The sequence below is a fragment of the Pan troglodytes genome, chromosome 9, assembly GCF_028858775.2.
Source record: "Pan troglodytes isolate AG18354 chromosome 9, NHGRI_mPanTro3-v2.0_pri, whole genome shotgun sequence".
NCBI classification, from domain to species: domain Eukaryota; kingdom Metazoa; phylum Chordata; class Mammalia; order Primates; family Hominidae; genus Pan; species Pan troglodytes.
Window position 1 is genome coordinate 89,157,430 of NC_072407.2, and position 12,239 is coordinate 89,169,668.

General features: G+C 37.3%; 1 protein-coding gene across 11 annotated transcripts in view; it reads left to right on the forward strand.

Moving 5' to 3' along the window:
- The window catches only part of TMEM135 (transmembrane protein 135), a 352,995-nt gene that overhangs the window by 189,638 nt on the left and 151,118 nt on the right, over positions 1-12,239 (forward strand). For 9 of the 11 annotated variants that reach the window (XM_016921748.3, XM_016921749.4, XM_001175336.8 and 6 more), the window contains one exon: positions 66-131. The exons of the other annotated variants lie outside the window; for them this stretch is intronic. In XM_016921748.3, the coding sequence (XP_016777237.3) occupies positions 66-131 (66 nt within the window). The remainder of the gene's footprint in view (positions 1-65; positions 132-12,239) is intronic. 11 annotated transcript variants of the gene reach the window in all.

Genomic DNA, 12,239 nt, shown 5'->3' on the forward strand with positions numbered 1-12,239 from the left:
TATACAATTGAGGAGAGATTGTAGATTATATATTTTTGCTGTTTTTTTTTTTTTTTAATTTACAGGCCACAGAAACACTATTCAGAATGGGTGTAGCAAGAGGAACCATCACAACATTAAGAAATGGAGAAGTAAGATGAGAATTTTGATATAGTTATTAGTTGTTAATTTATAGTTTGCGATTTTAAAATATAAAATGTGATGAAATCTATGATGCTTTATCTAAGAGAGAGATATCTGATGTATGTAATATTGAGCGTACCTGATGAACAAATCCGTTTTAATTCATAGTCATGTTGGAACCAGATCTTAGATTGAAAACAAATTACTGTCTTTTTACCTTTAGTTATCAAATATCTTTACTCTTAAAAAATGACATTTTATTAGTAACTTCTACAAATGTTTGTAATGAAAAAAGAATTCCTTAGCTTTTGCTTTCTTTCTATTTTGTGTTATACAGAACTGATACTTATTTCTTAAGATAAAATAATCGGAAATGTTGAACATTTACTACACGTGGAGAGAAGGGAAGGAAGAGGGAGAGGGAGAAGGAGAAAAAAGCTGGAGAGGATTTTGTCTGCAGATGCTAAGTTTTGACTTTTTAAAATACTCCTGTCAATCCTTTAGAAGATTTTTCTATCACCTCACATACATTTTGATTTTAAAATTATTACCAGCTTGATTACCACTTTGTCTGCTCTTTCTTTATTTTCTCCTTTACTAAGACAAATTTAGGTTGAGGTCGAATGTAACACCAAATTGTTATGTTCCTTTTTCTATTCTAATGGCAAGTACTTAAGGATAAAATAGAGAAATCCCTATTTTTGAGGAGATGGGGTCTTGCTATGTTGCTTAGGCTGGTCTTGAACTCCTGGCCTCAAGCGATTATCCTGCCTTTACCTCACAAAGTGCCGGCATTACAGGCATGAGCCACCATGCCTAGACCTTAGAATTCCCTATTCTTGAATTAAGTTTGATGTTATTTAATGTAATATTTATAATTCAGAAACCTAAATATTTAATAGTGGAAGCGAGTATCTAAGGAGTTAAATAGAATTGTATTACTTCATGACTATAAATGTGTTGGTTGATGTATTTGCTCATTAGGCAGAAATGTGCCAACATTTGAAAAGTATGTACACTCTAAATATTTAATTACATATTGGCAAATCACCTTGGTATAATTTTTTTTTTTTTTTTTTTTTTTTTTTTTTTTTTTTTTGAGACAGAGTCTCACTCTGTCACCCAGGCTGGAGTGCAGTGGCGTGATCTTGGCTCACTACAAGCTCTGCCTCCCAGGTACATGCCATTCTCCTGCCTCAGCCTCCCAAGTAGCTGGGACTACAGGTGCCCGCCACAACGCCGGGTTAATTTTTTGTATTTTTTTACTGCAGACGAGGTTTCACCATGTTAGCCAGGATGGTCTCGATCTCCTGACCTCATGATCCGCCCGTCTTGGCCTCCCAAAGTGCTGGGATTACAGGCGTGAGCCACCACGCCCGGCCTAACCTTGGTATAATTTGTAATGTATATTTTGTCTATACAGAAAGACTTAATTGATCCCTTTGTATTCTCAAACATTGAAGTATGTGGTGTCATTTTGAAAAAAGAAAACTTAGAGCAATAAGGTCAGACGTAGTAATTTGCCTATGATGTCTAAAAATGAATTTCAGATTTTAGTAATTACTATATATTTTTTTCATAGGGTGGGCAACGAACTGTTGAACTTGTCTTCTTTTATAGGATGGTTAGGGAAATGTATGCAGCACAGCTGTATAAGTAATCACCTGAGCATATCAACGCATTGGATATATACTTATTTTACTTGATAGGGAGGAAATAGTTAAAATAGCTGGCTTTTGATCCATTTTTCTACTAATTATTAGGTGTTGTTCCATGTGGCCAACCTGGTTAACAAGTATTAGTGTCAGACAAAGTGTTTAAGCACTCTCTGACCTTCAGTTTCTATAATGAGGTTAAAAGTGTAAGATGCACATATATTTCTTACATTTTAAGAGCTCTGAAAATGGAATGTGTCTTCTAATTAATGGCACCTCATAGTTTCCATCTGCTATTCTTCACATTTTAATGTCTCTAAAATTAGGAAATTTCTTTTTTTCCCCACTGACTTTTTTGGTTCTCAGGAAATTTGTCTGTGGTATGTCAGGGTTGATAAAATAATATTTTATGGTTTAAAAAGTATAGAGTGATGTGTAGCATGCATTCATTAAATGGTAGTTAGGATAGGCCACTAATTAGTTTTAATTTAATGATTTGATTTTTGGAAGTAGAGGAGACAAAACAAAACAAAGATACTACTGAATACACACACGCACACACACACACACATACACACACACACACACACACGCCATAGATTTTCCGAGATGGTGGGCTAAATGCTATGGAAATGGGTGCTATGATTCCTGACTTTAGAGGAGCTTACTCTCTGGTGGGGGAAACAATTCTATCAATAATTGGAAAAAGGAAAAAGTCTGGGAGAGTGTGGAAATAGTTTAAGTTGAGTCTGGAACTAACCAGTGTCCAGATTCTACTTGGATTGTGCTAAATTTAAACTGTGTTTTAGTATAAGAACAATGGTAGATAATCTGTTTGACAGTAGAAGTAAACTAAAAGGTTAATAATTTAAAGGATTATTTAAAACACAACCTGAAATCGTTGTATTTATCAATATTGGAAAATTTATAATATGCTAAGGGAGGAGAGCGGCAAGTGGTTAATTTATTTGTCCTAGGGCATTTAAAAAAATGTGCTAGGCCAGTACTGCAAAAATATTTGTTAAGCGGGGATTCATAGGTAGCCTCATGACAAGTGTATCAGGTAAGAGAAAAAAAGTTGGTATATCCAAATTACAAAAATATCAGTCTTTCAGTGAATTTATCCAGATACATGATGACAATAAACTTTGCATGTGTTTCCTTCTCCCTGTTCTGGCTTTAATGCTGTATTTTGTGTACTTACTGGACATTTCTGCTTAGATATTTGAAGAAATTTTGAAATGGGAGAAGATTTTCTGCTCTCTGAAAGTAAGATAGTCTTTGAAGGTGTTTGAAACTTACTTTATAGGTTATAGTGTATTAGAGGAGGTCTTAAGCAGAGGAGTCATACTTTATCTTTTAAAAATCCTCCTCTTAACTCTCCAAGGGAGAAATTACACTGGTCATCTTATAGATGAACTGAGGCTCAGAGAAGTTAAACATTTTGCCTGTGGTCAAATAGCTAGGAAATTGGAGAGCTAGGATTTGAACGCTTGTCTCCAAAGTTCATTGATTCTACTATGCAATATAATTGCCCTCAATGTACAGTAATTCACTTACTTAGACTAGAGTTTCCTAATTTTTATTAGCTGTAGGTAATTATTATTAGTTTGACAGTTGAAAAATAGCATTGCAGTTAAAGTTTCCAAGATAATCAGCAATGACTTTTATGCATTCTAATTATTACTATTATCTTTTCATGTTCACAGAATAATATATGGCTTAAAATGAATAGGAAAAAAATACCCTTCACAAATCTATTACCTCATTAAATGTTTAACTATGGTGATGTTCTTTATAAAGTCCTGTATAAGGAGTAGCTGGACCTTTGTGCATTAATTGACTCACATAAGCTGGAAAGGAGATCATTTTTCTGTGTTGAATTTTGTTTTTGAGATGGAGTCTCACTCTCTCGCCCAGACTGGGGTGCAGTGGTGCAGTCTAGGCTCACTGCAACCTCTGCCTCCCAGGTTCAAGTGATTCTCCTGCCTCAGCCTCCCGAGTAGTTGGGACCACATGCATCCACTACGACACCTGGCTAATTTTTGTTTTTTTTCGTAGAGATGGGGTTTCACCATGTTGGCCAGCATGGTCTCCATCTCTTGACCTCGTGATCTGCCCTCTTCCGCCTCCCAAAGTGTTGGAATTATAGGCGTGAGCCACTGTGCCTGGCCTGGGTTGAATTTTTTAAATGGGTTTCCCTATTTGAGGGGCTAACTTTTAAAATAATCATTAAAATTGATGAATGAACTACAGATTCAATAATCAGTAGTTATTGAATGTGCTTGGTTCAAAAGTGATATTTTTCTATTTCTGACAGAAAGATGTAGTCCTGTCTTCTGCCTTCTGGGTGTTTGTGTTTAGGGTGAAACAAGTACTTTGTTAGAAGATAAGGTTACTCTCTTAAATTTATATATTTTAAAAATTATCTCTTTTCTTATATAACTTGAGACTAAAGCAGAAATTGGTGTTTTTTCATTTGGTTTTTCTTAATCTCAATTTTTGAAAGAGAACAAAGTTTAACAATTCTTTACCATAGGAAGGCAGGATTTCAAACCCTGCTTCTTAATTAAATCATTTATTTTCTTTTTATCAGCTGATACCATATATCTTTCTTACAGCAGTGACAGAGAGTCACTGAGAATATGTAATGAACAAGCTAAGTGACTTCTGTAGCCAGTGAGTTGATTTGTCTATTGTGGCTCTATTGTTTGAATTTTTAAAATTTTTAAAATACCAGTCATATCTATTTTCATTTACTCAGGCATTTAAAATTTTCGTATATTTGTGTTTAGCATTATATTTGGAGTTTTAGAGAGATTCATGAATGGAAAGAGAAATATACCTGCCTGTTAATTCAGCAAGAATTTATTGAACAGTTCTATATTCCTGACATTGTTTTAGATGCCTGTGATGCATCAATGAATAAAACTGGCTGGTATCTCTAGCCTTGGGGAGCTTATAATCTAGCCTATTAATAGCTCATGTTCTAATTATGAAAGAAAATAAAAAACATGCACAACAATTAGGTAGTAATTGCAGTTACTAAACTTCAAAAGAATAAGCAAGTATATGGGTTAAAAGCTCAGGTAATTTAAATAATAAAGAAATAAATGACTAATTAAAGTGGGGTTCAATTAATTCAGAAGATGTCTTAAAGGAGGTATATCTTTTATTTTTTTTTTGGAGAGTTTATTAAATAATTTTTTTTTATCATACTTTAAGTTCTGGGATACATGTGCAGAACATGCAGCTTTGTTACATAGGTATACACGTGCCATGGTAGTTTGATGCACTCATCAACCCGTCATCTACATTAGTTATTTCTTCTAATGCTATCCCTCCCCTAGCCCTCCAACGCGCGACAGGCCCCAGTGTTTGATGTTTCCCTCCCTGGGTCCATGTGTTCTCATTGTTCAACTCCCATTTATGAGTGAGAACATTCGGTGTTTGGTTTTCTGTTCCTGTGTTAGTTTGCTGAGAATGATGGTTTCCAGCTTCATCTATGTCCCTGCAAAGGACATGAACTCATCCCTTTTTATGGCTGCATAGTATTCCATGGTGTATATGTGCCACATTTTCTTTATCCAGTCTATCACTTATGGGCATTTGGGTTGTTTCCAAGTCTTTGCTATTGTGAACAGTGCTGCAGTTAACATACGTGTACATGTGTCTTTATAGTAGAGTGATTTATAATCCTTCATGTATATGCCCATTAATGGGATTGCTGGGTCAAATGGTATTTCTGGTTCTAGATCCTTGAGGAATCGCCACACTGACTTCCACAATGGTTGAACTAATTTACACTTCTACCAACAGTGTAAAAGCATTCCTATTTCTCCACATCCTCTCCAGCATCTGTTGTTTCCTGACTTTTTAATGATCGCCACTCTAACTGGCATAAGATGGTATCTTATTGTGGTTTTGATTTGCATTTCTCTAATGACCAGTGATGATGAGCTTTTTTTCATGTTTGTTGGCCTTATAAATGTCTTCTTTTGAGAAGTGTCTGTTCATGTCCTTTGGCCACTTTTTGATGGGGCTGTTTGTTTTTTTCTTGTAAATTTGTTTAAGTATCAGCCCCTTGTTAGATGGATAGATTGTAGAAATTTTCTCCCATTCTGTAGGTTGCCTGTTTGCTCTGATAATAGTTTCTTTTGCTGTGCAGAAACTCTTTAGTTTAATTTGATGCTATTTTCAGTTTTGGCTTTTGTTGCCATTGCTTTTGGTGGTTTAGCCATGAAGTCTTTGCCCATGGCTATGTCCTGAATGGTATTGCTTAGGTTTTCTTCTAGGGTTTTTATGGTTTTAGGTCTTACGTTTAAGTCTTTAATCCATCTCGAGTTAATTTTTGTTTAAGGTGTAAGGAAGGGGTCCAGTTTCAGTTTTCTGCATATGGCTAGCCAGTTTTCCCAACACCATTTATTAAATAGGGAATCCTTTTCCCATTGCTTGCTTTTGTCAGGTTAGTCAAAGATCAGATAGTTGTAGATGTGTGGTGTTATTTCTGAGGCCTCTGTTCTGTTGCATTGGCCTGTATATCTGTTTCGATACCAGTACCTTGCTGTTTTGATTACTGTGGCCTTGTAGTATAGTTTGAAGTAAGGTAGTGTGATGCCTCCAGTTTTGTTCTTTTTGCTTAGGATTGTCTTGGCTATATGGGCTATTTTTTGGTTCCATACGAAATTTAAAGTAGTTTTTTCTAATTCTGTGAAGAAAGTCAATGGTAGCTTGATGGGGATAGCATTGAATCTGTAAATTACTTTGGGCAATATGGCCATTTTCACAATATTACTTCTTCCTATCCATGAGCATGGAATATTTTTTCCATTCATTTGTGTCATCTCTTATTTCCTTGAGCAGTGGTTTGTAGATCTCCTTGAAGAGGTCCTTCATATCTCTTGTAAGTTGTATTCCTAGGTGTTTTATTCTCTTTGTAGCAATTGTGAATGGGCATTTGCTCAAGATTTGGCGTTCTCTTTGTCTATTATCAATGTGTAGGAATGCTTGTGATTTTTGCACATTGATTTTGTATCCTGAGACTTTGCTAAGTTGCCTGTCAGCTTAAGGAGATTTTGGGCTGAGACGATGGGGTTTTCTAAATATACAATTATGTCATCTGCAAACAGAGATAATTTGACTTCCTCTCTTCCTATTTGACTACGCTTTATTTCTTTCTCTTGCCGGATTGCCCTGGCCAGAACTTCTAATACTATGTTGAATAGGAGTGGTGAGAGAGAGGGCATCTTTGTCTTGCGCCCATTTTCAAAGAGAATGCTTCCAGCTTTTGCCCAGTTAGTATGATATTGTCTGTGAGTTTGTCATAAATAGCTCTTATTATTTTGAGATATGATCCATCAATACCTAGTTTCTTGAGTGCTTTTAGCATGAAGGGGTGTTGAGTTTTATCAAAGGCCTTTTCTGCATCTGTTGAGATAATCATGTGGTTTTTGCCATTGGTTCTGTTTATGTGATGGATTACGTTTATTGATTTGTGTATGTTGAACCAGCCTTGCATCCCAGGGATGAAGCTGACTTGATCATGGCAGATAAGCTTTTTGATGTGCTGCTGGATATGGTCTGCCAGTATTTTATTGAGGATTTTCGCATCAATGTTCATCAGGGATATTGGCCTGAAATTTCCTTTTTTTTGTTGTGTCTCTGCCACGTTTTGGTATCAGGATGATGCTGGCCTCATACAATGAGTTGAGGAGGAGTACCTCTTTTTGTATTCATCAGAATAGTTTCGGAAGGAATGGTACCAGCTCCTCTTTGTACCTCTGGTAGAATTCAGGTGTGAATCTGTCAGGTCCTGGGCTTTTTTTGGGTGGCAGGCTATTAATTACTGCCTCAATTTCAGAACTTGTTATTGGTCTAGTCAGGGATTCACCTTCTTCCAGGTTTAGTCTTGGGAGGGTGTATGTGTCCAGGAATTTATCCATTTCTTCTAGATTTTCTAGTTTATTTGCATAGAGGTTTCTAGTATTCTCTGATGGTAGTTTGTATTTCTGTGGGATCAATGGTGATATCTCTTTTATCATTTTTTTATTGTGTCTATTTTATTCTTGTCTCTTTCGTTCTTTATTAGTCTGACTCTGGTCTATTTTGTTAATCTTGTCAAAAAACCAGCTCCTGGATTCATTGATTTTTCGAAGGGTTTTTTGTATCTCTATCTCCTTCAGTTCTGCTCTGATCTTAGTTATTTCTTGTCTTCTACTTGCTTTTGAATTTGTTAGCTTTTGCTTTTCTAGTTCTTTTAATTGTGATATTAGGGTGTTGATTTTAGATCTTTCCCACATGCTTCTGTGGGCATTTGGTGCTATAAATTTCCCTCTAAAGTCTCCTTTAGCTGTGTCCCAGAGATTCTGGTACGTTGTGTCTTTGTTCTCATTGGTTTCAAAGAACTTATTTATTTCTGCCTTACTTTCATTATTTACCGAGTAGTCATACAGGAGCAGGTTGTTCAGTTTCCACTTAGTTGTGTGGTTTTAAGGGAGTTTCTTAATCCTGAGTTCTCATTTGATTGCATTGTGGTCTCAGAGACTGTTTGTTATGATTTCCATTCTTTTGCATTTGCTGAGGAGTGTTTTACTTCTAATTATGTGGTCAGTTTTAGAATAAGTTCTATGTGGTGCTGAGAAGAATGTATGTTCTGTTGATTTGGGTTGGAGATTTCTGTAGATGTCTATTAAGTCACTTGGTCCAGAGCTGAGTTCAAGTCCTGGATATCCTTGTTAATTTTCTGTCTCGTTGATCTAATATGGACAATGAGGTGTTAAACTCTCCCACTATTATTGTGTGGGAGTCTAAGTCTCTTTGTAGGTCTCTAAGGACTTGCTTTATGAATCTGGGTGCTCCTGTATTGGGTGCATATATATTTAGGATAGTTAACTCATCTTGTTGCACTGATCCCTTTGCCATTATGTAATGCCCTTCTTTGTCTCTTTTGATCTTTGTTGGTTTAAAGTCTGTTTTATCAGAGACTAGGATTGCAACCTTGCTTTTTTTTGCTTTCCATTTACTTGGTAAATTCTTCCTCCATCCCTTTATTTTGAGCCTATGTGTGTCTTTGCACGTGAGATGGGACTCCTGAACACAGCACACTGATGGGTCTTGACTCTTTATCTAATTTGCCAGTCTGTGTCTTTCAATTGGGGCATTTAGCCCATTTACATTTAAGGTTAATATTGTTATGTGTGAATTTGATCCCGTCATTATGATGCTAGCTGGTTATTTTGCCCATTAGTTGATGCAGTTTCTTCATAGTGTCGATAGTCTTTATAATTTGGTATGTTTTTGCAGTGGCTGATACTGGTTTTTCCTTTCGATATTTAGTGCTTCCTTCAGGAGCTCTTGTGAGGCAGGCCTGGTGGTGACAAAATCTCTTAGCATTTGCTTGTCTGTAAAGGATTTTATTTCTTTTTCGCTTATGAAGCTTAGTTTGGTTGGATATAAAATTCTGGGTTGAAAATCTTTTCTTTAAGAATGTTGAATATTGGCCCTCACTCTCTTGTAGGGTTTCTGTAGAGATACCCGCTGTTAGTCTGATGGACTTCCCTTTGTGGGTAACCTGACCTTTCTCTCTGGCTGCCCTTAACATATTTTCCTTCATTTTAACCTTGGTGAATCTGACAATTATGCGTCTTGGGGTTGCTCTTCTCGAGGAGTATCTTTGTGGTGTTCTCTGTATTGCTTGAATTTGAATGTTGGCCTGTCTTGCTAAGTTGGGAAGTTCTTCTGGGTAATATCCTGAAGAGTGTTTTCAAACTTGGTTCCATTCTCCCCATCATTTTCAGGTACACCAATCAAACATAGGTTTGGTCTTTTCATATAGTCCCATATTTCTTGGAGGCTTCCTTCATTCCTTTTTAGTCTTTTTTTTCTAATCTTGTCTTCACACTTTATTTTATTAAGTTGATCTTCAGTCTCTGATATCCTTTTTCCACTTGATCAGTTCGGCTATTGATATGTGTTTATGCTTCACAAAGTTCTCATGCTGTGTTTTTCAGCTCCATCAGGTCATTTATTTTCTTCTCTAAACTGGTTATTCTAGTTAGCAATTCCTCTAACCTTTTTTCATGGTTCTTAGCTTCCTTGCATTGGGTTAGAACATGCTTCTTTACCTCAGAGGAGTTTGTTATTACCCACCTTCTGAAGCCTATTTCTGTCATTCCTCAAACTTATTCTCTGTCCAGTTTTGTTTCCTTCCTGGCCAGGAGTTGTGATCCTTTGGAGGAGAAGAGGCATTCTGGTTTTTGGAATTTTCAGCCTTTTTGCACTGGTTTTTCCTTATCTTTGTGAATTTATCGGTACCTTTGTTCTTTGATGTTGGTGACCTTCTGATGGGGTTTCTGTGTGGACATCCTTTTTGTTGATGTTGTTGTTACTCCTTTCTGTTTGTTAAATTTTCTTTCTAACAGTCAGGCCCCTATGCTGCAGGTCTGTTGGAGTTTGCTGGAAGTCTACTCCGGACCCTGTTTGCTTGGGTATTCACCAGTCGAGGCTGCAGAACAGCAAAGATTGCTGCGTGTTCCTTCCTCTGGAAGCTTTGTCCTAGAGTGGCATCCACCAGATGCCAGCTGGAGGTCTCCTGTATGAGGTGTCTGTTGACCCGTGCTGGGAGGTGTCTTCCAGTCAGGAGGCATGGGGGTCAAGGACTCACTTGAGGAGGCACTTTGTCCCTTAGCAGAGCTCCAGCGCTGTGCTGGGAGATCTGCTGCTCTCTTCAGAGCTGGCAGGCAGGAACGTTTAAGTTTGTGGAAGCTGGGCCCACAGCCTCCTCTTCCCCAGGTTTTCTGTCCCAGGCAGATGGGAGTTCTATCTATAAGCCCCTGCCTGGGGCTGCTGGCTTTCTTTCAGAGATGCCGTGGCCAGAGAGCAAAGGAGGTACATCTTCAAACTGAGCTTTGAAGAAACTAATGAGCATTAAGCAAGGAGAAGAGGCCAAAAGGCTTTGCCAGTTAGGAGAAACAATATGAAAAGGGGCATAGTTGAAGATTAAAGTGAGGTACTAGGGACAGGTAACTTTAATTGCAGAATCTAAAAGGAAAGCAGGGTGGGTGGTGTCATGTTGAAGGGAAGTAACATTTGTTGAGTGCCTTTATATGCCCTAGGTGCGTTATAATTATCCAGCTCATTCATACATCAAAACAACTTTCCATTTTTGGTACTCTTATCACTGTTTTTCCAAAAGAGGTATTTCAGGTTCAAGACAGTGTAGTGTTTTTTTTGTTGTTGTTGTTTTAATCACATTTCCCTGAGAATTTGTGATATGAGTGCTTAGGATATTGATAAGCTTGTGGTAGAATCAAGAATTAGTATTCTGTCTCCCAACTGGAGTAGCCAGTGTCCTATGCTAAGCCAGTACTGCAAACATATATGTTAAGCAGGGATTCATAGATAACCTCATGACAAAATTATCAGCTAAGAGAAATAATGAAAAAATACTAGTCTGCATGTCAGTAGACTTTACTAGCTGAGACCTTGGACAGTTTACTGAACTCCTCACAACTTCAGCTTTATACTTCAGAAAATGAGCTGATTAGATGATCTTTAAGGTCCTATATGGCTTTAACATTTTCTGCTTACAGGCAGCTTTGTATACCCTTTGTGCCTAGGTAGTGGTGTCCAACCTTTTTGGCACGAGGGACTGGCTTCGTTGAAGACAATTTTTCCACGGGGGGCTTGGGTTTGGGATGAAACTGTTCTACCTCACATCATCATTAGATTATCAAAGGGGGCACACAACCTAGATCCCTCCCATGTGCAGTTCAAAATAGGGTTCACGCTCTTATGAGAATCTGCTGCCACAGCTGATCTGACAGGAGGCCAAGCTCAGGCAGTAATGCTCGCTTGCTTGCTGCTCACCTCCTGTTGTGCGGCCTGGTTCCTAACAAGCCAGGGACCAGTACCTGTACATCTCCCAGGGGTTGGGAACCCCTGTGCTTAATTAAGCCTTTAAAGTTGTGGTTATAAACTTTCACCGAGCTTGAGAATTGCCCATCGAGCTCTTCAAAACTATAGGTACCTGGGCTCCATCACCAAAGACTTTGTCTATGAGGTCCAGTTTGGGGCTCCAGTATCTATATTTTTTAAAATGTCCACTGATTTTAATACTTAGCTACTGTTGTAAACCACTGTTTTAGAAGTATTTTTTAATTCTTTCTTCTTTGAACTCAAGGAAGGTACACTCTGTATGAGACAAAACAGGTTAAGAAATAGGAAAGAAATTTAAAGTATATTTAAAGATTTTTGTATGTAAAGTAGAACAGAGTATTAAGGTTTGTTGCTGTTTTAGCAAGAAGGAAAAGTAGGTTTTTTTTTTTTTACCTACTTTTGTTTTGTATTACGACACGATATTAGGTATTCTGAATGATTTATTAGAATGGATTTTTTTAAACCTTCCAGGAGCATGGTGTACATAAGTAATATAGAATATTTAATTTTAGACTGATTGCTAGA